Below are 23,181 nucleotides of genomic sequence, written 5' to 3'. Positions count from 1 at the left end.
TTCTGTATTTTTTTTTTTATAAAGGTACTCGAGCTGGTATATTCGAGTATTGTGTTGCATGGTACTCGAGTTTACCAAGCTCGAGTCCACTTTATTTTTTTTAATCGCCAATTTCCAGCTTAGCAGCCAGTGGAACTATAAAATAGGGTACTCGAGTTCACCAAACTCGAGTACTAGAAAAAGTGGTAGATTGCCATTTATTTCCGAAACATTGATTTTTTGTAAAAATTTCAAAAAATTGTGGTATTTGGCCATTTTGGCCTCCATTCCTTGACAAAATTCAGTACTGTTGATGTTACGATTTGAAGGCTTGGAATGATTTGCTGTTAATAATTGTCATCGATAGGCTGGCCTGACCTGTTTTTACTTGGCCCATATACCTATTGGGCGGGTCAAGAGAGCCGTTGACTAGTCAATAGGCAAGGTTGGGCCGGGTTGAAAGAAAAAATCTTAACCTATAGCTCTGCTTATGGGCAATGCTCATTTTATTTTTAGTGGATTGGGTTACCAAGTTAGGCTGAATGGGCTATTTATAGGCTTTTTAATGTTTTTTTTTTCTTTTTAATAAAAATTTTAACTTTAAAGACAAAAATAAAAATAAAAAAATTTAAAAAAGAATCAAAGAATTCAAAAAATATTTAATCTCTTTACTGTCAAAACCTAATAATTTTTTTGCAAGGGTTTTAAATAGTTTTTTTTCTTTTTTAATCTTTTAATAAACAAAATGTCTATCATTTATTTATTTATATTTTATAAAATTACCAAGCTATTAGCAAAATTATATTTAGAAAACATAATTTAGCTCAATCACGAATTTAAAGTAATGGCCTCTCATATCTCGGGGATTTAATTGGGAAAATCTAAGTTCTGTCAAAAAATGCATATGTAATGTATCATTATGTCGGAATATGTAACTGGGCTTCAACTAGATTTCCAGATTCATATTATTTCTAAAAACTAAAAAATGAAATTAAAACATAAGTAAACAATATGTTATCATTTAAATTATCATACATCATGCATTATATTAATAACAAAATATAAAAAAGAATGTAAAAAAAGAACATAAAAATATACCAGGCATTATATTAATAACAAAACATATAAAAAAAAATAAAAAATAACATAAAAATATACATCACACATCATACTAATAACAAAACATAAAAATATAAAATGAAAATAAATTAAATAAATTACTTAAATAAATAATAATAATAATAATAATCATCATCATCAAGGAGGAGAAATATGGGTCATGCAAAAAGATCCATACCTCACTCTTTTACCACCTTACATGGATGTAAATGACCAGTCTAATGGTTGAAATGAACTACTGCAACTATTTTTGTGAATCAACATCTTGAACAAAATGTCAGATTGTTTTGGTATTTTGGTGGAGAAACTTAAAACTGATGAAATGATGGCTAAATGGTCATAAAAATAGTGAGTTTAATTGAGAAATCATGAGAAAATTTTTAGCTTTCTAGCTACTAAAGGTCAGAAGACGCAATCATGTTCTTATAAAAACTGGTCTTACACACTTTGAAACTTAAAAGTATTATGAAATGATTTGGCAAAACTTCGCTATGCAAGTAAAAAGTGGGAAGTGAGGGTATTTATAGAGTTTGTTAGGCTCTAGGGTTTGGTGGGACATTTTGGCCGGCCATTTGGCTAGGCTGATTGACTAGAAGATCCCACCAAAATAAAAGTGAAGTGGCTTTAGGCTTTTGTCACAAAGATGCATATGCCACAACTTTGGTGCATAAGCATCTTTGCTAAGCCATTTGCAAAAATGGGTTAGAAATGGAATTTTGGGTTAAAACTTGGGGTATTTGTTTTTGGTCATTGAGCTTCATACACAATACTAATAATTTTGCTAGTAATTTAATTTCTCGTCATTAGGATCGGAGACTTCGAGTATATATAGGCCATATAGAACAAAATGGGATGTATACAACATCAGTTATAACTTACAAACTAAAATAATTAAAAGGTGTAAACATAAGACTTTAGGCAAAATCCTATTTGAATTTAAAAATGTTACCCTAGACAATTTATGGTTTCACACATTATTCTTTTTCTAATTCTACCATTATCATTTTCAAAATCCAAACAAGTAGCAATCGTATGACTATAAAAACTAACTTAATACTACAAAGACATGAAAACAAACTATTGCTTTGTAACAACAGTACTGACTGGCTTTGCTGGTTTCTGAAGTTTTCTTGAACCACCACCAATGCTATTGCTATCATCCGTCTTCGGGTGATTGCGGCGCCAGATTCGCTGTACACGAGCAGCTGCCTTGGACTGCAACTGCTCTTGGCCTAATCTTGACAACTTGGAATGCCATATTTGTTTCAAGTCATGGGCCATTAGAGCAAAGGCTTCCACTTTTGTGTGTGTTTTCAGGGTTTTTGAAGAAACAGGGAGTTTTGATAGGTTGTACATGTCGTCAGAGGTAGGTGTCAAAACCCATTCAAGAAGTTTTCCTCCAAAGTACTGACCTTTTTCAAGACGCTCAGCATGTCGAGGGCCAGATCCTTCACCATTGTTGCTTGTACAAGTCCATACAATCCCTTCTGTAATCAAGAATACTGCATCAATTGGGTCTCCCTCCCTAACAATGTAGTGGTGCTCATTGAAGAACACTGGTTTTAGAGAGTCGCAGATTTTAAGCAATAGTGGTTCATGCTTAGCCAATCCACTGTCTTTCATGATAGCCAGCTGATCAAGAAAAACAAATATAAGTTAAAGTACAAATGTAGTTCATAACCATAAAAAGAGATGCTCAAGTTGAAAATACCATAAAACTAATTAACCTTTAATCATATTAGACTAGCAATATAAGCATTTAATGCATTAATTAATTAAAGAAACATATGTATATTAATTTAATAAATGATTTGAGTAATATAATATAATTCAAATATTAATTAAAGAAACATATGTAAATTAATTAAAGAAATGATTTTTTAATAAATAGTTTGATAGTTATAAGTTATAACGGGGGAGAATGAATTCAAATCCTTGATGTCTTTGTTGGAAGCATCAGGAATTAAAGAAATGATTTTTTAATAAATAGTTTGATTGTTATAAGTTATAACGGGAGAGAATGAATTCAAATCCTTGATGTCTCTGTTGGAAGCATTAGGAGTTAAGTTACAAATCTCTTAAAAATTAAAGAAATGTTTTAAATAATATCATTGATCTTAAAAAAAAAATAGACAAGTACTTTTTTAGATTGCATGCGGAAACACATTATGTAACATCAAGTAATTTTTTTTAGGCATGTAACTAACTATATATCGATACCTACGATTACGGTAAATTAAAAAAAATTAAAAAAAATTAAAAAACTTTCTTCTAAATTTCGTAGGAATTTTGGTAATAAAATTTTAGCTAGAGTATTATTTCAAACTTCTAGGTAAGTACTTTGGTAATACAGTTTCATGTACAGCAAATTATCTTAATAATTTTACTACATTTATAATAAATTACAAGATAAAAGCTTCTCATATGTAATATTTATATCCATTTGACATAAGCACAGTGTTTAAGACCCGAGTTTTATTATATTAGCTTAAACTTGTATTGTATCTATATATATAACAGAACTCACAAGCCATAGCCACCCACTGCCGTCTATGCTGCAAGCCCACTTTGTGGAAAATTGTTTGTACATAAATCTATAAAATTTTAAGAAATTGTGGATAATTGTAGAGAAATCATAGAAATTATGAAAATTTATAAAGATTTTAGGGAAATTGCTGCGTATATATATTTTTGTTCTGGTATTTGTACAAATAATCAAATTAAATTTTTTTTTTTCATAGATCTAATTATATCGTCTTTAGTGTTTAACTTTTTTTTTTTTTGGGTTATTATTTACTAAAATTATTAGTTGTAGAATATTTTAATAATAAATTATTATTTGATGAAAAGTATATTCCCAAAAACATAATCGAATGCAATTCCAATCGGCATAATTATTTTTTCATAAAATTCAACATAATTGAAAATTATATATCTCTAAACAATGTATTTTGCCAAAATTCATTTTGTTAGAATCGATTCTACTAGAATTTCTATTTTCCAATAGTCTGACCACACGTAGCCACGACCGTTCTCATGTACACTTAATAAATTCTAAAATCTATCTATTTAACATTTTTATTTAATTCTCAAATGATATTTTATTACTCATTAGATGGATATATTAGGATTTTATTATTAATTTTATAAATAATTCATTCTATGAATAATACATTAAAGCTAATAAATACTTGTTTCTAACTGTTATTCAAGACTATATTTAATTACATAACAAGCATACAAATAACAAATTACATAAATTAGTTGTATTGGGTATACATGCCTCTGTTTGTGAAGTCAAACATTAAATAATAAAGACAATAGTGAGTGTTTAATATAATTGGGCTTGAGCTTTCGTTTTTGGGTTAAGTAATATTCTTTGTATATTATATTAACTAATTAATTAAAGCCTCTTCAAAATGTTTTCTATTTCATTCTAAAAAGAAAAAAGAAGTATTCTTTATCTCAACAAGTTGGGATTCATTTATACTACTCTTTTTTTTTTTTTTCCTTTTTTTTTTTAATGAAATTTAAAGTACATTTCTTAGTCATTAATTATGCATTGGAAAAAAAGTTATTTACCAAATTTATAAATTATAAAGGTAATGAAACTCACATTCTTTAGTAGATCTAAGCAGATATGGCGCTTGACCTCGCTTTGAAGTTCAGAAGGAAGATCAGGGATAAGGGTCTCGACATAAACGTCTTCGTCTGCTTCATATCTCTGACCTATGTAGTTATTAATATTGTCCTTTGTTGTACCACGAAATTCATGTTTGGATATCCACGACTTAAGGTTTTTTTGTTGCTTTTGTAGTTTACTCGACTTCATCTTCATGCGTTTCTTTTCCCACTTTTTTATTGATTTTGATGTTGTCCACTGCATGTACATCTGTCCCACTTCTACTCGTTAGTTCAACTCACCAAATCTTACCATCTATAGGCATTAAGATTAAGAGTTCGAATTCGGTAAGGGTAAGGTGTAAAATTTATATTTTACACCATTTAATAAAATATGACATAATAACATCTCAATAAATTTACAGTTAAGTTAGATTTTTAAATGAGTATTAGAATTGATTGAGTATAGTTCTACCTATTCTTTAATATGTAATATGATGACTTGACATGTTGGGATTAGAGGAATAAAACTTGAGTTTTACACCACATCTTTATAGAAGTTAATCTTTAAAATTAATTATAGTAGTTTACATTTTACAATTATACATCTCATTGTTCAACTTCAACACACAACTTCATTGAGCAACACACACACACACACACACAAAAACCAATCTAGCTTATAATGCAGAAAACATAACAAAAAAAATTCTAAATATGGCTCCTAAGGGTGTTTTTGACATTTTAGGTAGGTAGTTTTCTACAAATACACAAAAGTGACCAAAATGACCCAAGGAACCTATGATATCGTAACGTGAATATCATAACGTAAAGTCTCACATACACGAGACACTGTGGTTCACCTTGGTACACCATAAACGTAATGCTGTTGTTGCATGTTAAACGTGTAAAATGTGGAACTCTACTAGATTTTTACTTTGAAAATAAGATGAAACTTTGCCGAATTTTCGTTGTGAAAATTTCTTCTTGCCTCTTTACAACCAAGGGTGATATGCTCAATAAATTGAACCCTTACCCTCACCAAGAAATGGGCCGAATTTCTTCTAATCTAGGTGAAATAGACACTTGGTTATCTTAGGTTAGAATGGGATTTCGAGTACATCCTGACGCTCACATATTGATAAACCTTGGTTTCTTAAAACGTTGCCTGTTTGTGAATTTTCGTTGTGAAAATTTCTTCTTGCCTCTTTACAACCAAGGGTGATATGCTCAATAAATTGAACCCTTACCCTCACCAAGAAATGGGCCGAATTTCTTCTAATCTAGGTGAAATAGACACTTGGTTATCTTAGGTTAGAATGGGATTTCGAGTACATCCTGACGCTCACATATTGATAAACCTTGGTTTCTTAAAACGTTGCCTGTTTGCATCATTTTTTATGTAAACATATCATGATGGAACACTTACCTTGAAAACTAGAAGTTAATGTTTTTTTTTTTTTTTTTTTCCTACTTATTGGTCAACACGAGTCAGTAAAAAAGGATGGGCATCATGGGATGTCTAACAATTTTCTCATGTATAATCGAATTTCCAAACTCATATGTTTTTCGTTCAAGAATTTATTATTATTAATAATAATGATGTGTCATACTTCCTAGTTCCTATCTACAAATCACTCTCTCGTCTTCATTATGTGCATCTACATCTAGTGTATAACAAATTTCTCTCACATAAACATGAATCTTGTGGATGGATCCATATATGAAGCTTATTTTTATATGAGAGGAAAATGTAATATATTGAATGTACTAAATAATTTCACGGAAAAATGCCCATACACTCCTTCAATTTTGAATTAGTAGCCAAAACACCCCCTGAACTTTTTTATTGGCCAATTTACTTCCTAAATTATACACACTTACCAAATTAATACTTCAGTTAGTTTCACTTTAAAACACTAACGAAATAAGAGCACGTGAGAAGCATGTTACCTTTAAAAACTAACTAAATCATAAAAAGAAGAGACTGACCGCAGAGGAGAGAGAGAGAGTAGAAGCATAAGAAAATATCATTTTCTTCTATGAGTGGGATTGAATGGAGAAAGATGATGAGGAAGAGTTTGTCATCACCTTCAGTTTCTATGTGGTCTTCAGCAGGGTCTTCTTGAGGAAATCTCTATAATGGGGAGTGGGCCCGCACAGAGAAGAGTGAATTGGGTGGCCCATCTAGGTTTTCATTGCTGGTTTACGCTTGGAAGAGATGAAAGCTATGGAGAGGTTTTGGCTGGATTATCTTTCACAAATTTGGTTTTGTTTAATTGATTTGTTTGTCTCACTAACTCATTTGTTCATGAACATAGAAGAATAAAGCAATTTACAAGATAATATATATGGATTTCATTTATACATTCTTAGCTAGATCTAAGAACTTCTTTTAAAGACAAAAAAGAGTTTATAGAGAGAAACAAGTTTACAAAGAGAGGCCCAGCTGTGCAACAACACAACTTGCCTAGAAAAATCCCCATGCCAGCAATTTGAAAAAAGAAACTGCAAAAAATTCGGCAAGTCTTTCTCTGCTAGCTTTTTTCCTGGGTATGGTAAGGTATTTGTTGTCCGATCTATGTTGGAACTAAGATTCAAAATTTTCCTCTGATGGATCTACTGCCTCTCTCTCTCTCTCTCTCTCTCTTCTCTGCCGGCCAGTCTCTCCTTTACACCATAAAAATTTTAAATTCCTATCGTGTAAACAGTAATTTAGCTAATTTTTGAAGTTCACATGATTCTCACATGCTCTTATTCTGTTAGTGTTTTAACATGAAACTAATTGAGGTAATAATTTGGCAGATGTGTATAGTTTAGGGAGTAAACTGGTCAATAAAAAAGTTTAGGAGGTGTTTTGACCACTAGTTCAAAGTTCAGGGGATGTACGAGCATTTTTCCCATAATTTCACACATAACTAGGAGACTTAAAAATTTTCAGAAAGAAAAAGAATAGAAGAGAAAAGAGAATTGGGTACTCACCTGCAAATTTCCCAAGAAATATAGAAATAGTATCACGCCAAAGATGGAAATACAAAGTGCAAAGCAATTTTCCCATATATAGTTACTTGTTTGGAGGTTTTGACCAAGGGAACTCCAAAAATGGAACAACTATAATGTATGATAATTAATGTTAAAAATTTATAACAACGACAATGAATAAAATCAGACTGCAAAATTTTTTGGGGAAATGGATAATTCAATCCTCTTACATTAACGAGAAAATTTCTCAATGAAAAGAAAAATGAATAGAAAGAAACCATAATCACATGCCTAAAAGAAGAAAACAAAATTGAAGACTAATATTGAACTCGAATTCTATCACATGCTGCTATTTCTTTTTTTTTTGGGTAAAACGCAAAACATACCCTTAAAATTTGAAATATTTGGATTTTATACTCTAAAGTTTTAGAATTTTAATTGTGCCCCTTAATGTTCTATGTTGTTTGGATTGTTAACCCTTTGTCACTTTTTTTGCTAATGTGTCTGTTAAATGCCATATCAGCTTATGACATGTATTAGTCATCCCAATTAAATTGTGACATGGGGATTATTTATTACATGTAATAAAATAACTTTAAAAAATCTTTAAAATAATTTAAATAAATCCTAAAATCTAATTAAATAAAATAATTAGATTTTTTTTTCTTTTGAATATAATTTCGGAAGAACAATATGAATGTGTTCTTCCCCAAAGAATCCAAAGTCCTCAAGAGTGCAACACCGAATCTGATGAAGACTAGTGACTAGGTTTGGCATCAAAACAAATCTGACCCTTACGATTGATATGAACAAAAACAACAATGATAAAACCAAGAATGAAAGGCTCCTTCGACCCATTCCACTCTATTGGCTCTTTCTTTCTCTATTATAACCACAACTCCACAAACAAGGTCCACTCCCATCAAAGAATCAGAGAGGCAAAGTGGTGAAATACCACTTATTTTTGAAAAACTTAGCAAAATAGCATTATTTCCAAACTATTTGGCAAAATACCACCCTTTTGGAATTTGATAGTTTAAAAATCGAGTTCTGTGTAGAACTCAATATTACCAATATTGAATTCCATGTGTGTTTTGCCATGGTGGCAAGTGCTGATGTGGCTTTTATGAATAAAAATTGCCATGTGAAACTTGATATTAGAAAAATTGTATTCTGTACAATTTTTTTTTTTCAAGTTGAACTATTGAGTTCTTTGCAAATTATATTTTTAAAAATAAAGTGGAACTTGATATCGGTATTGTTGAGTTCCACTACAACTAAACTTAGAAGCAAAAGATTATGTGAGAGAAGAGTACTTGCAGATGCTACTTTTGTGAGATAAGAGTACAAGTCATAAAGCATAAAATAAATAAATAAAGGGATAAAATAAATGTAGGACTAGGAAAATTGAAACTGATTTATCGTGGAAATCAAGGAAAACATGCACAGTACATTAACAGCAAAGGAGACTGTTTTTCTCTTTCCCTCTTTCTTATACAATCTGCCACACAAAGGCATATATATAGAGCAAAAGTTCATTTATAGTTGTATAACGCACAACTTCATTTATAGTTGAATATTTTTGTTATTCTACTCCTCTCGCCTTGTACAATTTATAATTTTGTTATATGATTTTGTGCTGTCCTAGTAAATCCACAGAAGGGTTGTTGTTTTAAGGATTTATTTTGTGTTTTTAGGTGGTTATGTTGCAAATTTTGAATGACTATCAGGAAATTAGTTCTTTAAATCACCTTTGTGACATTAAGATAAAAATATCATTCTTATTCTCCTTTCTTAGGTTCCTTTTACATATTACAGTACATTTTAAGTGCAAACGAATAAGTTTGCTTTGTTTGTTTTGATATTCTTACTGAAAGATAACTTATAATTGTTTTTTATATACAGTGATTGGATAATTTATTCTGGAGCCTAGTAGAGATATTATGGATATAGATATAGTGACATGCTCTCATTTGAAAATGTAGATTATAGACTCTAGTTATTGAGTGTAAAAACCAAAGAATCCAAAATCAATTAAATTCTAAATTAGATTTCAATTAGAATTCAATTTTTTGCCACATGTTTATCTAAGTTACTAATTTTTGTGGCAAATAAATTATTAGGTGCAAAAATTGAAGAGTCTAATTATTTAAATTCTAAATCATATATATATATATTTTAGTCCTAATATTTGCAACCATCAAATTTAAGAATATATCTAAATAGATTAATAAGGAATATAATATAGCATATGTGCATACCTCAAATTTCGCATGCCCCACCAGAAACTGTAAAATAGTTTTTGTGGAAAATCTGTGGAATCTAAGACACCAGATCGAAGGGCTTCAAGAAATATTCCAAAGTTAAACGACGTTGTATTTTCGGTCTTTATAGGGCAAATATCATCTATAAAAGAGAGATTTCCAAAATTTTGGTCACAGTTAAATGAACTTCTACCACATGTCTTATTATGATTTTCACATGCTATGTGCCAACAAGCCGCTAGTCGTTGAGAAGAGAAGAAATACCAAAAGGCTCCCAATACCTAAAAGACCATAAAATTATTAAACATCGTGAATAAATTCTATAGATGTCCAAACCAAATAACATTAATTGTTGCAACAAGAAAAAATAATATAGAGAAATAGAGAATTATGTAGAGATGAAACTTCTAATTAATATCTTTGAAAGATTTTAAGATATGTATTAGAAATAAATCATTCTCGATCAACGAAAGTAGATGTTCTAAAAATTCAGGACCGGTGGAAAAATACCTAGGAAATTATGCAGGATCATCTACCATTGTTGGATAAGGTGCTTATTTTGCATGGATTAGGCACGAAGGCATCCTAAGCATTTTGCTAAGACATTCTATTTGAACGTGACATGCAAATAACTCATGGGTTTGAACCTAAAAGTAGCAAAGAAAAATAAAACAAGTACATAGAGTAGAACACTATATTATACATGATTTGGAAAGATCCTTGCGTCTGAGGAATGCAAGATCAAATGAGTTTCACTCACTAAGGATACAAGTGTTGGAAAGATAAATACCTTGGAGAGCTTCTTTAACTAATTAATATAACATATAGAGCAACACATTAACCCAAAAGGCAAAACCTAATGGATATGTGCTCAATTATGTTATATATTTTTTTTTTTATACAAGATAGAAATTCTATTCTAACCAAGGGAGTCAATACCGTACCGGAAGTTGTACCGGTTTGCCCAGTGGTACGGTATATTTCGGATACCGGTCAATACCGGTGTACCGTTTCGGGTTTATCGCTATTTTTTATATTTTTAAATAAATATATATATATGTATGTGTGTGTATATATATTATAATAAATATAAAAGTTTACCATAAAATATTTCCTCAATTCAAAACTAATTATTCATAATTTTAGACTTTAGTATCAATTAAAAGAAAAAAAAAAACACACACACACACACACACAATATAAAAAATAGAAAGTTTAAAAGTTACCATTGCATTCTAAGAAAACAAATAATACTAATAAGTTAATGCAAATAAGTTATCATTCTACCCTAACAAAAATTCAAAAATTACAAAACTTAAAAAAAAAAAAAAAAAAAACTTTTTTCTATACCGGCCGGTACGCCCGGTACCGGCTTTTGTGACATTAAGATAAAAATATCATTCTTATTCTCCTTTCTTAGGTTCCTTTTACATATTACAGTACATTTTAAGTGCAAACGAATAAGTTTGCTTTGTTTGTTTTGATATTCTTACTGAAAGATAACTTATAATTGTTTTTTATATACAGTGATTGGATAATTTATTCTGGAGCCTAGTAGAGATATTATGGATATAGATATAGTGACATGCTCTCATTTGAAAATGTAGATTATAGACTCTAGTTATTGAGTGTAAAAACCAAAGAATCCAAAATCAATTAAATTCTAAATTAGATTTCAATTAGAATTCAATTTTTTGCCACATGTTTATCTAAGTTACTAATTTTTGTGGCAAATAAATTATTAGGTGCAAAAATTGAAGAGTCTAATTATTTAAATTCTAAATCATATATATATATATTTTAGTCCTAATATTTGCAACCATCAAATTTAAGAATATATCTAAATAGATTAATAAGGAATATAATATAGCATATGTGCATACCTCAAATTTCGCATGCCCCACCAGAAACTGTAAAATAGTTTTTGTGGAAAATCTGTGGAATCTAAGACACCAGATCGAAGGGCTTCAAGAAATATTCCAAAGTTAAACGACGTTGTATTTTCGGTCTTTATAGGGCAAATATCATCTATAAAAGAGAGATTTCCAAAATTTTGGTCACAGTTAAATGAACTTCTACCACATGTCTTATTATGATATTCACATGCTATGTGCCAACAAGCCGCTAGTCGTTGAGAAGAGAAGAAATACCAAAAGGCTCCCAATACCTAAAAGACCATAAAATTATTAAACATCGTGAATAAATTCTATAGATGTCCAAACCAAATAACATTAATTGTTGCAACAAGAAAAAATAATATAGAAAAATAGAGAATTATGTAGAGATGAAACTTCTAATTAATATCTTTGAAAGATTTTAAGATATGTATTAGAAATAAATCATTCTTGATCAACGAAAGTAGATGTTCTAAAAATTCAGGACCGGTGGAAAAATACTTAGGAAATTATGCAGGATCATCTACCATTGTTGGATAAGGTGCTTATTTTGCATAGATTAGGCACGAAGGCATCCTAAGCATTTTGCTAAGACATTCTATTTGAACGTGACATGCAAATAACTCATGGGTTTGAACCTAAAAGTAGCAAAGAAAAATAAAACAAGTACATAGAGTAGAACACTATATTATACATGATTTGGAAAGATCCTTGCGTTTGAGGAATGCAAGATCAAATGAGTTTCACTCACTAAGGATACAGGTGTTGGAAAGATAAATACCTTGGAGAGCTTCTTTAACTAATTAATATAACATATAGAGCAACACATTAACCCAAAAGGCAAAACTTAATGGATATGTGCTCAATTATGTTATATATATTTTTTTTTTATACAAGATAGAAATTCTATTCTAACATAATCTAAGTTTATATATATATGTAAAGCTCCCTCTTGAAAACTTAAACTCTAGTCCTTGCCCCCCACACCCCACACCCCACACCCTATACCCCACAAACGCTTAATATTTGTGGAGTGACTATAGCACCAAGAGTGCGCGGTGGTTCAATTATGTTATATTAAATATTCATTCTTTTCATTATTATTCAATGTGAAACTTCACTCACACTAGTAACCCAACAACAAGACCTCTCACTATAGAGAACTTTGTGTTCTATTACATTTTTAGAATTGGGTAAAACATATGTACAATTCCTCTTTCTATTTTCAAGTGGAGAAGAAGCCGTCATAGGAGGTGGGGGTGGGTTAGGGCTTAATTTGGTTTGGGGAAGACCAATTTGAAACGGGTTTGATTTTGGTCTTCCCTAGGTCATGTGTTTTATGTTATGTCATGTGTAATTTTTTAACATAAAAACATTGTCAATCAATTGAAAATTATCAGGTCATTGTTCCATTAATATATAGGCAATGAGACTAACGACGCATAATAAAAGGACCAATGGCACTCATCCTTAAACTTTAAGGATTGATGGTACTCATTTAAAACTTTAGGAACTTAAAGTGCTTACTTGGTAAATTTTGTAGGGACTAACAATATATTTTGGCCTTAATAAAATGAAATCTTTAGAATCTATAATGATTGTTTTTTTGTATGTTGGTTCATTTGAAATCTAATTTCTTATCAAAGTCAACAAAACATCGATAAACATCAAAACTTGCCAATATAAGTTTAATGATTACGAAGTTACTCCTTAACCAAACTTACATGACCAGCAAGGATGTATAGTATGAAATTCAATGACGCTTTGACCAGTATGATTCTATCAAACTTCTTGTCATTTCTTGTTAGTTTCTTCCAGGATAGGTAGATTTGAGATACCCTTGGCACATATTGGAAAAGAACAATAGTGTTCAAGAGTTTCACTTTATTTGAAGTTTTCGTGCTTCTCATTTCTGAAAAAATAGTCAGAATTACCACCTGCACAAAAGATTAAAAGAAATTTCGTGTTAATTGGAAAAAAAATCCGTGTGCAGTACAATGATAATTTAAAGAAAATAGTGGTAATGGGTGTCTGGGAGTTACTTTATATCTTTTTTTGTTGCAAACCTACTTTTGACAATTTTTTGGGTATAAAGTCAAATATTATACTTGACTTTTTCTTAATATAAAAATAAAATAAATGTTACATGTTTATTACTTCATTATACGTGCAATATTATGTTAACTAGAAAACTAATTAATGTTGCCAAAAAAAAAAAAATGTTTATACATACAAAATGTTGGGGAGACCTAACTTCAAATTCTCCAATATATAAGAACACTATAAGCTTATGGGATTGGATTGGACTTAACTATATTATATTAACTCCTCTGATTTTGTCATTGTTATTTAATATAAGGGCTTTACTCACACGATTTATACTCAACACAAAATTTTGAAACTACCCATCTTTAGCCGCATAGGATTATGTTCTGTACTGTATCCAACTTTCCTCTAGAGTATTGCCAATTTTTTTTTTCTTTTTTCAAGAGGAAAAAAACCAAACGAATCATTAGATAGAACAAGACAATAGCATGCACAAAATTTCTCCCCAAAAAAGAAAAAAAGTCCTAAACAGCAACAAGATTTAAGTAACAATAAGCTAAGGTCTCCCTTACCTGTGGGATGGGAAGAATAGCTAGAATGTCGAATATTAAGCGTGGCCACAAATACTTCTTAGCTATTTTCCTAGCATTTGTATTTAACTCGGGTTTTCCACTTTTCAGAAGCTTTTTGTCTATAAAACCAGTGCGAAATTGCAATATAATATGCACTAGATAAATGAAATCGAAGAAGGATCGCAAAACTAGAACTGTGATCCACAATCTATTGTCGAACCAAATGCACTTCTTGTCTTGAATGATCACAGGAAGGTAAAAGAACAATGGATCCAGTGCTACTGCAGTCACGCATGACAACACAAAGGCTACATTCCACCCTTGAAGGAACTTCTCCCTTGGGTCAAGAATATATGTCTTCGATGCTGCTGTTGTTGTTGTTGTTGTTGTTGCTTCTTGCACTGCATCTCCTCCACCATTCTTGGGTAATTGCCACTCGATGTCATGATTATTGCTGGATAAAACATGGCAAACATTAAATCAGTTATTGACTTTTATCCTATGTAGGGTGCGAGTAAAACACAAAAAATGCAACCATTAGAACTACATAGGGTCCGTTTGGATTGAACTTATTGTTGCTGAAACTGAAAACTGAAAACTGAAAATACTGTAGCAAAATAATTTTTAAATATGTAAATAGTACCATGGGACCAATTTTTAATATTTTTTAGTGCGTGAGCAGTACCAAACAGTACATAAACAGTGTTTTTTGTCTCTTATACAGTAAAATTATATGATTTTACTGTTCACTTTCCGAAAAAAAAAAAAAAAAAATGCAAAACGCAAAACGTGGACCCAGCAAAGCTGAGTCCAAACGGCCTCATAGTATAACACACAAAATGTCATTCAAACATCAAATTATAAACTTTTGCTTGAATAGTGAAGTTTATTATTTGATGTTTGGCCACCGAGGAAATCAAAGGGAAATGTAAATTTGGATTAGTGTTGATTTTCGTGCTGACGTGGCTTATTGTAGCACAAAAATGGGTGACATGTCAGGAGAACAATTGACACTGATTAACTGGGTGACATGTTAGGGCCTATTTTGTACTTAATGGTGAGACTAATAATAGAGATGGACCATTTTGAAAACGGAACGAAACTTTAAGCGCCAAAATGAAACTTATAAAACATCAAGGACCAAAATAAAAATAATCTAGCTTCAAAGAAAAAAAAAATAATTTACCAACTCCCTTTACAAAATACCAAGAGATTTATTTTAGCATTTAATACATTAAAATAATATAAATAATGCAATAAATAACAGCTACAACCACAACCACCTATAACAACCACTAATACCAAAAAATTTATTTTAGTATTCAATACATTAAAATAATATAAATAATACAATAAATAACAGCTGCAACCACAACCACCCATACAACCACTGCCACAGCCATGGAAACCACCGCACATCCACATTCACAACCACAACCACAGCCACCTCCACCCACAATCACAGCCCCTCCAAATTGCAACCCATCAAACACAAAAAGACCACCACTGCCACCCACAAGGGCCACAACCCCTACAAATCAGAAACCCCAACACCGCAAATCAAATCACAAACCCAGCCACACCTGCCGGAACCCATCCACATCCACCGAACCATTGCGAGACCCACAAATTGAGCTACCCACACTGTCGCCGATCTCAACCTCCACGACATGCCCACGTAGTCACTGATCTCAGCCGTCCTGATTTTGAGTTAGAGGAGTTAGGCAAGAGAGGAGAGAGAAAAAAAAAAAAAGAAGAAGAAAGGGACAGACATGGAGACGTTGAAGAGAAAAAGAAAGGCAAGAGAAGAGGACGAGAAGAAGAGACAGAGGAGAGAGAAAAAAAAGAACAAAAAGGGAGACATGGAGATGCTGAAAAGAAATAGAAAGAAAGCCAAAAAAAAATTTAAAAGGGAAGAGGGGAGAGAATGAAATAATACTACCTCCGTCCCATTTTTTTTGTCCTCTATTCCATTTTGAGATGTCCCAAAATATTGTCTTGTTTCTAAAAATAAAAGTCATTAATTTACTAATATTCCTATTATACCCTTATTAATTTACTAATTCAATTTTTTGATAAATTTTTTTAAGGGTAATTTTGGAAACTTATACATTTTTAAAAGATAGACAAGACAATAAATGATATTCCTTTAAAAAGTTTGACTTTTCAAACAGGACAAAAAAAATGGGACGGAGGGAGTATATATATATATATATATATTATATTTTTGGAGGTATGGTAAAGTGTAAAAGATGGCAGTTTATTATAACTTGATTGTTAAAATTTTTAGTTTTAACATAGTTGATGTAGTTTTTTTTTTTTTTGGTTACTAAAATAACTTTTAAGCAATTTTAGCACCATTAATGTAAATGTCCTTACATGCCAAATAGAAATTTTGAAATGTTAACCCTAAATATTAAGGGCCAAAAATATATTAGAGAGAGAGAGAGAGAGAGAGAGAGAGAGTTTGTGTGTGTGCATGTGTAAAATTAAATTATGTCTAGAGCCAAAGAAATTTACCTTGAACCGTTCCCTTGTGGATGCCCAAGGTAACTCACAACTAAAGTTTATCAACGATACAACGTCTAGAAGAATGAATCAGCCTCTAAAATATGTATAGAGCCCACGAACAGTACCATAAAGTTCTGCCTTTGGATCCCTAAAAAAATGGAAAAGAAATTAGTGAGTTACAACCTATTAGCCACTATTGACACTACGCTTATAAGGGGAAGAGTCTCATTCGAGCTAGACATGAAAAGTAAGCAAATATCATTACATATAACATAATTTAATTTTAGCTGTTTAGAAATGTAAATATTAAAGCAAACTATAAGTAGTTTAAAATATGTGTATATCTTAGAGAGACATGAATGTGTATTTACAAGAAGTAAATTGAACCTGCTTAACTCAATTAGGAAGCATTTTACAAGCCAGAGGCAAAGCAAAGAGAGGCAGAAATTGGCTTTGTCATAGGATTCTAAGAGTGCATAGATGCAAATGAAGATGCACATCCAACTAATAAACCACATGATAAAGTTTAAATTTATTACAAATTCAACTCAGCCAACTAACCAAGTACTCTGGTAGTGTAAACATAAGAAAAAAAATTCAACCTCGCGACTTCCAAGCAAAATAAAATGATAAAGTAATGAATAAATAAGCTTATATTTGCAATTTGCACATTAACTATAAGCTTGAAATTGCAATTCTACATGTGGTAGTACTGTAGCAAAAAAACAGTCCAACTTTGCGTCTTTTCAGCAATTAAAAATTGGTAAACAACTGATAAAAAAAAATAAGCTTATATTTTCAGATTGTTAATTGACTATAAAGTATAGACTAATGGCCCGTTTGAATTAAAAAGGGGCAAAGGAGGAGTAGAGGAGAAATCGTTGAAAATTAGTATATTTTTGGCCAACTATACTCTACTCTCATCCATTTCCTCTCCCTTCTCCCTTAATCCAAACAGGCCTAAGGAATATATTCTTTCGCACCAATTCACATCTACTATTTCATATACACATCCTAGGGCTATAAATGAATCAAACCGTTCATAAATAACTCGGGCTTGACTCGATAAAAAGCTTGTTCATGTTTGTTTGTTTATAAACAAGTCAAGTTTAAGCTTTAGTTTTAGGTTTGTTTAATAAATGAGCCGAGCTCGAGTAAAAAATATTGGTCATGAAAATACTCATGAATACCAAGGCTCAATGCAAAAGTAACAAAACAAGTTGAGTCTAGGCTTATTTATGAGTTTGGTAATAAAATTGATATTAATTTGATAAGTAAACTCATATCGTTCTAAAACTTTAATTAGTTATAAGTTGAGACCACTCATCCAAACCAAATAGGCTAGATAATAAACTTGATATAGGCTTGATAATATACTTATGTTGGATCTCAAGCTCAAAAGCATGATATTGAGCTTGAGTTTGGGCTTGTATTGAGCTCGAGTTTGGGCTTGTATTGAGCTCAAGCTTGGCTTGACTAATGAATCAAGCCAAGCCAAGCCGAGATCAAGCTTTTATACTTTATAACGAGCTCAAGTTTGAATATTATTTGTAGGCTTGTATCAAGCTCAAGCCAAGCTTGAACATTTTATTTTTGCTGTTGAGCCGAGCTTGAACATTCACTACTCAACAAAGCTCGGCTCGTTTACAGCCCTACAACATCCATAATAAGAAATAATACGCCTACAATATTTACACAATAAATCATAGGTGATAAGTTATTATTACTTCTAATTTGAATCCACAATTTAAATTATTTTTTTGCTTACTCATAACAATAACAACCTAGCTACCCCTTCGAATTTATTATGAAAATACTATGAAAATATTATGAATATAACATTTCTCTGTCCTCAATTGAAGTGAAAATGTTGACATGTTAACACATAAAAGTAAAGGTGAAATAGTGGAGTGTGAAAATCAAAATCCTAATCCTGGACTAAAACCTTGAATTAGCAATCACAGGTAGTATTGTTTATTTGGCATGATTAATTTTACCAACTTATTTTATTATTCAGCTTATTTTTACTATTATTTATGAGTCCCACTACACTTTTTAGTACTATTCATGGGTCTCACTATACTATTTCAGCTAACTTTTACCTTTATTTACAATACTTTCAGTAAAAAAATTTTAATTTTAGCAAAATAAGCGGATATCAAACATATTCATAGTCTAACAAAAATAGAAGAGTTAAAATTCCGCTGGGAATTGACACTTCAATGTCCAACCTCGAAATTTTCAACAACAAAAAAAACCTCGTACCCTACATTGGTGTGGCTCTTCCTTCGGTTGAAATGGTTAAAGAACTTGTATACACCACAAAAATAATGTTGTTTCCTACAGTGTTCCAATCCTGTCATTAGAGCAAAAAAAAAATTGTAGTTTCATACAGTTAAAGAATTTTCTTAAAGCTCTTATGTACCTAAGATCCTCTCCATCCATTATAAAATGGGTAGGTTGATTTGGCCATATCATGATAATCAATTAAATCTCTAATTTATAATCTATATCAATAATTTATAGGCGAAAAACCCATTTTAGTTCCTACGTTTTCACGCAATTCCCACTTTGGTATCTAACTTTTTCTTCATTGATTTTAGTCCCTATCATGAAAAACGTGTCTCATTTTAGTCCTTGACATTACATCAAAGAAGGAAATTGCACAGCTAGCAAACGGAAAAAATTAAAAATATTAAAATAATACACACTGTGTCCACGTGGCTTTCCACGTCAGCCTCTAAATTAAAAAAGTTAATTTATTAATTTTAACTAAATAAAAAAATTAAAAACAGAAATAAAAACCAAATGCAAGAACAACAAATTTCAAACCCAGCAAATTTCAAACCTAGCAAGAACAAGTTCAACAAAACACAAACCCAGCAAATTTAAAACCCAAAAAATTAAATTCAAACCCATATTTCAAACCCCCACACCACCAAAACATTAAACACAAAAATCAAATCTAGATTTTCGACCCCAAAACTCAATACTCAAGACCCAAATTTTCTTATACTTTCTGAGAAACTAAACACAAACCTCACATCCAAACCATAGAGATGAAACCAAACCAGAAAGAGGGTGTGAAAGAGGGTTCAACACGAAGACACCGCACATACTCATCTTCATCTTCTTCTTCTTCTTCTTATTCTTCTTCTTCTCTGTTCTTCAAATCCTGGCTGTCGGTAATTTGTTGACTTTTGGTGGGGTTCTGATCAGACAGAAGGAGGTCGCGATTGAAGACCGGGAAAATCGGACAAATACAACTGTCCAACACGACCATGTCGTCCTCGGCTTTATGAATGGACACGAACTCGAACGCTTCCTCATCATCGTGATCACGATGATCAAACTCGCAGGTCACTTTAGCGGCTACGTCCACAAGTTTATCAGAAGAGTAGCTATTGAAGCTTGGACACACCAAAAGTTCCCAACTTTCTTCTTGCATTTGAACCCTCTTTCACACCCTTCTTCTTCTTCTTCTTAAACTTTTTCTAGGTTAATCTATGGTTTGGATCTGAGGTTTGTGTTTGGTTTCTCAGAAAGTATAAGAAAATTTGGGTTTTGAGTTTTGAGTTTGGGGGCCGAAAATCTGGATTTGATTTTTGTGTTTGATGTTTTGGCGGTGTGGGGGTTTGAAATATGGGTTTGAATTTAATTTTTTGGGTTTTAAATTTGCTGGGTTTGTGTTTTGTTGGTCTTGTTCTTGTTCTTGTTGGGTTTGAAATTTGTTGTTCTTGCTGGTTTGGTTTTTATTTCTGTTTTTAATTTTTTTAATTTAGTTAAAATTAATAAATTATTTTGTTTAATTTAGAGGCTGACGTGGCAAGTCACGTGGACACAGTCTGCATTATTTTAATATTTTTAATTTTTTTCGTTTGCCAGCTATGCAATTTTCGTCACTGATGTAACGTTAGGGACTAAAATGACACGTTTTCCAAGATAGGGACTAAAATCAGTGAAAAAAAAAGTTATGGACCAAAGTGGGAATCGCTTGAAAATGTAGGGACTAAAATGAATTTTTCACCCAATTTATAATTTATGATATATATAAAACTAAAAACATTTGACTTTTGATTGACATTATGATATGTGTTATATAAGCTTTTGAAACCTCATAAATTTATATTTCATTATTTTAATATTTTTTTTACTTGAATTTAAATTTTATTCCACAATTAAACCTGTGCGCACCCAAAACTGAAGCCTGTTGGGCTGGGCCTCACTTGGGCTCACAACTTACTTGTATAGTGGGTTTGGATTTCCTACACTGGGTCGTTCTTGACACTAAGACTCAATGAGATCACTTTTCTTTCCTCGAGGGTCCGAACCACCTTCTCACTGCTCCCTCTCTGTTTACTCTCCTTTTACAGTTAATTCTCCAACCCCTGTCTTCTCAAAACTTCTTGTATTTATAGCCTATAGTTAGTGGAGAGGTTATGATTACTCGCTGATAAGTGCAACCGGCGGTCCAGTATTATCGATCGTAAGTGGGTGGTTAGGTGGGAGTGGGAATCGGTGAGGATGGCGTTGGAACTTGGTTTCCACTTCCACGATAGTTCTTGGCAGCGGTGCCTCTCCGAGGCATGGCCGAGTAGGTATAGGGCGGGGTGTTCCAAGAGTCGAATATTTATCACTGCTCGGGAAAGTATTGCCGAGAAATGATGAAGAGGCAAAGTCTGGGCCCGCATCACGTGTGGCTCTAGGGTGGGCCGCTAGGTAGAGGGAGACTGGCCTTATGGGCCATGCACTCAGGCAGGGTCCAAGGCCCAAAACGGGCCCCAATGCGGGGGCCGTACAATAGCCCCCCTTTGATTCGCTCCCTATTCTCGGGGGTGAATCAAGGATCATAAGGGGTAATTACCCGTCTGGGAAGTCGAAGGGTTAGTGCCCGACCGTTGATGGGCGCATTAATGCGTGCCTCAAAAGACGCATTTGGAATTGATTGACGGCCTATCCGTCATCACTGTCTGACGGTTCGTGAACCGATGCGTTACGCGCGTGGCAGTTCAAGCAGCGGTCAGCGTGGATTTCTTGCCAGTGGGTTATTTAATGTTACCCACTTCACTCCTTACGCCTATAAATAGTCGCTCTTGTCACTGACCCTCACTTTTGCATTCCTCACTTTTCAATATCTTACTCTGCCGAGCATCCCTCCTTCGTGGTTCATCTTCTGGCCCAAAACACACTTCCTCCTTAGAGCCCACAGTAAGTTCCTTTCCCTCTTCTTCCTTCTTCTGTTTGGCCATTTCATTCTATTCTTTGATAATCATAGTATTTATTTTCTTTTTAAAAACACTCGTTTTGAAAAATGAGTTACTCTTACCTCCTTTCTTCCACAAACGCTCTGGCTAGATTTAGGGATGCCTATAATGTCCCTAGGGACGTAGACATTGCCAACTGTAATATGGGCGATATTGACATCCAAAGGCGCCGTGGTGAAAACACGGTGTTCCTTCCCTTGATGGCCATTCTAGAGGGTGGGCTCAGGTTCCCGGTAGACCCTCTAATTCTTAGTACCCTTAGATTTTACGGCCTTTGCCCCTCCCAACTCCCTCCCAACTTTTACCGGGTAGTGAGTTGCCTGAGTAGGTTGAACCAGTTGTACGGGTTACAACTAAATCATTTTGACATTAATCAGATGTATAGTTTGTGTGGCAATATCGAGTCGGATTATTATATAAAGACTAGGGATGTAAGGGTACGGCTCATTTCATGCCTACCAGATTCAAACCGAAATTCGCCTAAAGATTTCGTTCGAGTGAGCGGCAACTGGTTTGCCGAGGAGATCCCCTGTGCATTTTCACCGCGCGACGTTGGTCGGTGACTAACCTTTATCTACTTTGGTCTCTTTTGATTTTGGTCCGGGTATGTAATCACTAACCCTTATTTCCTCTGTGCAGAGGGCAAAAGATTCAAGCCGGACCTCAGAGTGGTGCACGTTCGGGACCTGAATTTCGTGCTCAGGTTGGAAATCTTCGTACACTCGAACGGACAACTCCGAGCGTCTCACCTTATCCTCGGTGTCAATCCCGTCTACTCAACTTGGCAGGCGTTCAGCCAAGCTTTGTTAGTTGACAGCCCTCTCCTCTCATATATCGACGTTCGGCATGCAAACTTCCTTCCACCAAAGCTAACTGTAGGCGAGGCACGTGATCTCGGCCCCCAGCCCATTTGCTCCGACGAGCGACA

General features: G+C 32.8%; 1 protein-coding gene across 1 annotated transcript; it reads right to left on the bottom strand.

Moving 5' to 3' along the window:
- Window positions 1-2,011: 2,011 nt before the first annotated feature.
- Window positions 2,012-10,240, bottom strand: LOC111987178 (cyclic nucleotide-gated ion channel 1). The gene is made up of 4 exons (XM_065760704.1): window positions 9,963-10,240; window positions 7,702-7,813; window positions 4,715-4,990; window positions 2,012-2,730 (listed from the first exon to the last, which is right to left on the bottom strand). Exons 1-4 carry the CDS (start codon window positions 9,974-9,976, stop codon window positions 2,176-2,178), a joined length of 957 nt encoding a protein of 318 aa, XP_065616776.1. The 5' UTR covers window positions 9,977-10,240; the 3' UTR covers window positions 2,012-2,175.
- Window positions 10,241-23,181: the final 12,941 nt, after the last annotated feature.

Source organism: Quercus suber, unplaced genomic scaffold (genome assembly GCF_002906115.3).
Source record: "Quercus suber isolate HL8 unplaced genomic scaffold, Cork oak 2.0 scaffold_379, whole genome shotgun sequence".
In the NCBI taxonomy this organism is placed as follows: domain Eukaryota; kingdom Viridiplantae; phylum Streptophyta; class Magnoliopsida; order Fagales; family Fagaceae; genus Quercus; species Quercus suber.
This window is presented reverse-complemented; position numbering and strand designations above follow the sequence as displayed.

Excerpts from the sequence above, each read along its gene's own strand:
- LOC111987178 (XM_065760704.1), bottom strand. Across the intron at positions 4,991-7,701 it reads ATTTCTTGGGAAATTTGCAG|ATGTACATGCAGTGGACAAC; the intron begins GTGAGTACCCAA and ends GAAGTGGGACAG. Across the intron at positions 2,731-4,714 it reads GCTTAGATCTACTAAAGAAT|CTGGCTATCATGAAAGACAG; the intron begins GTGAGTTTCATT and ends TTTCTTGATCAG.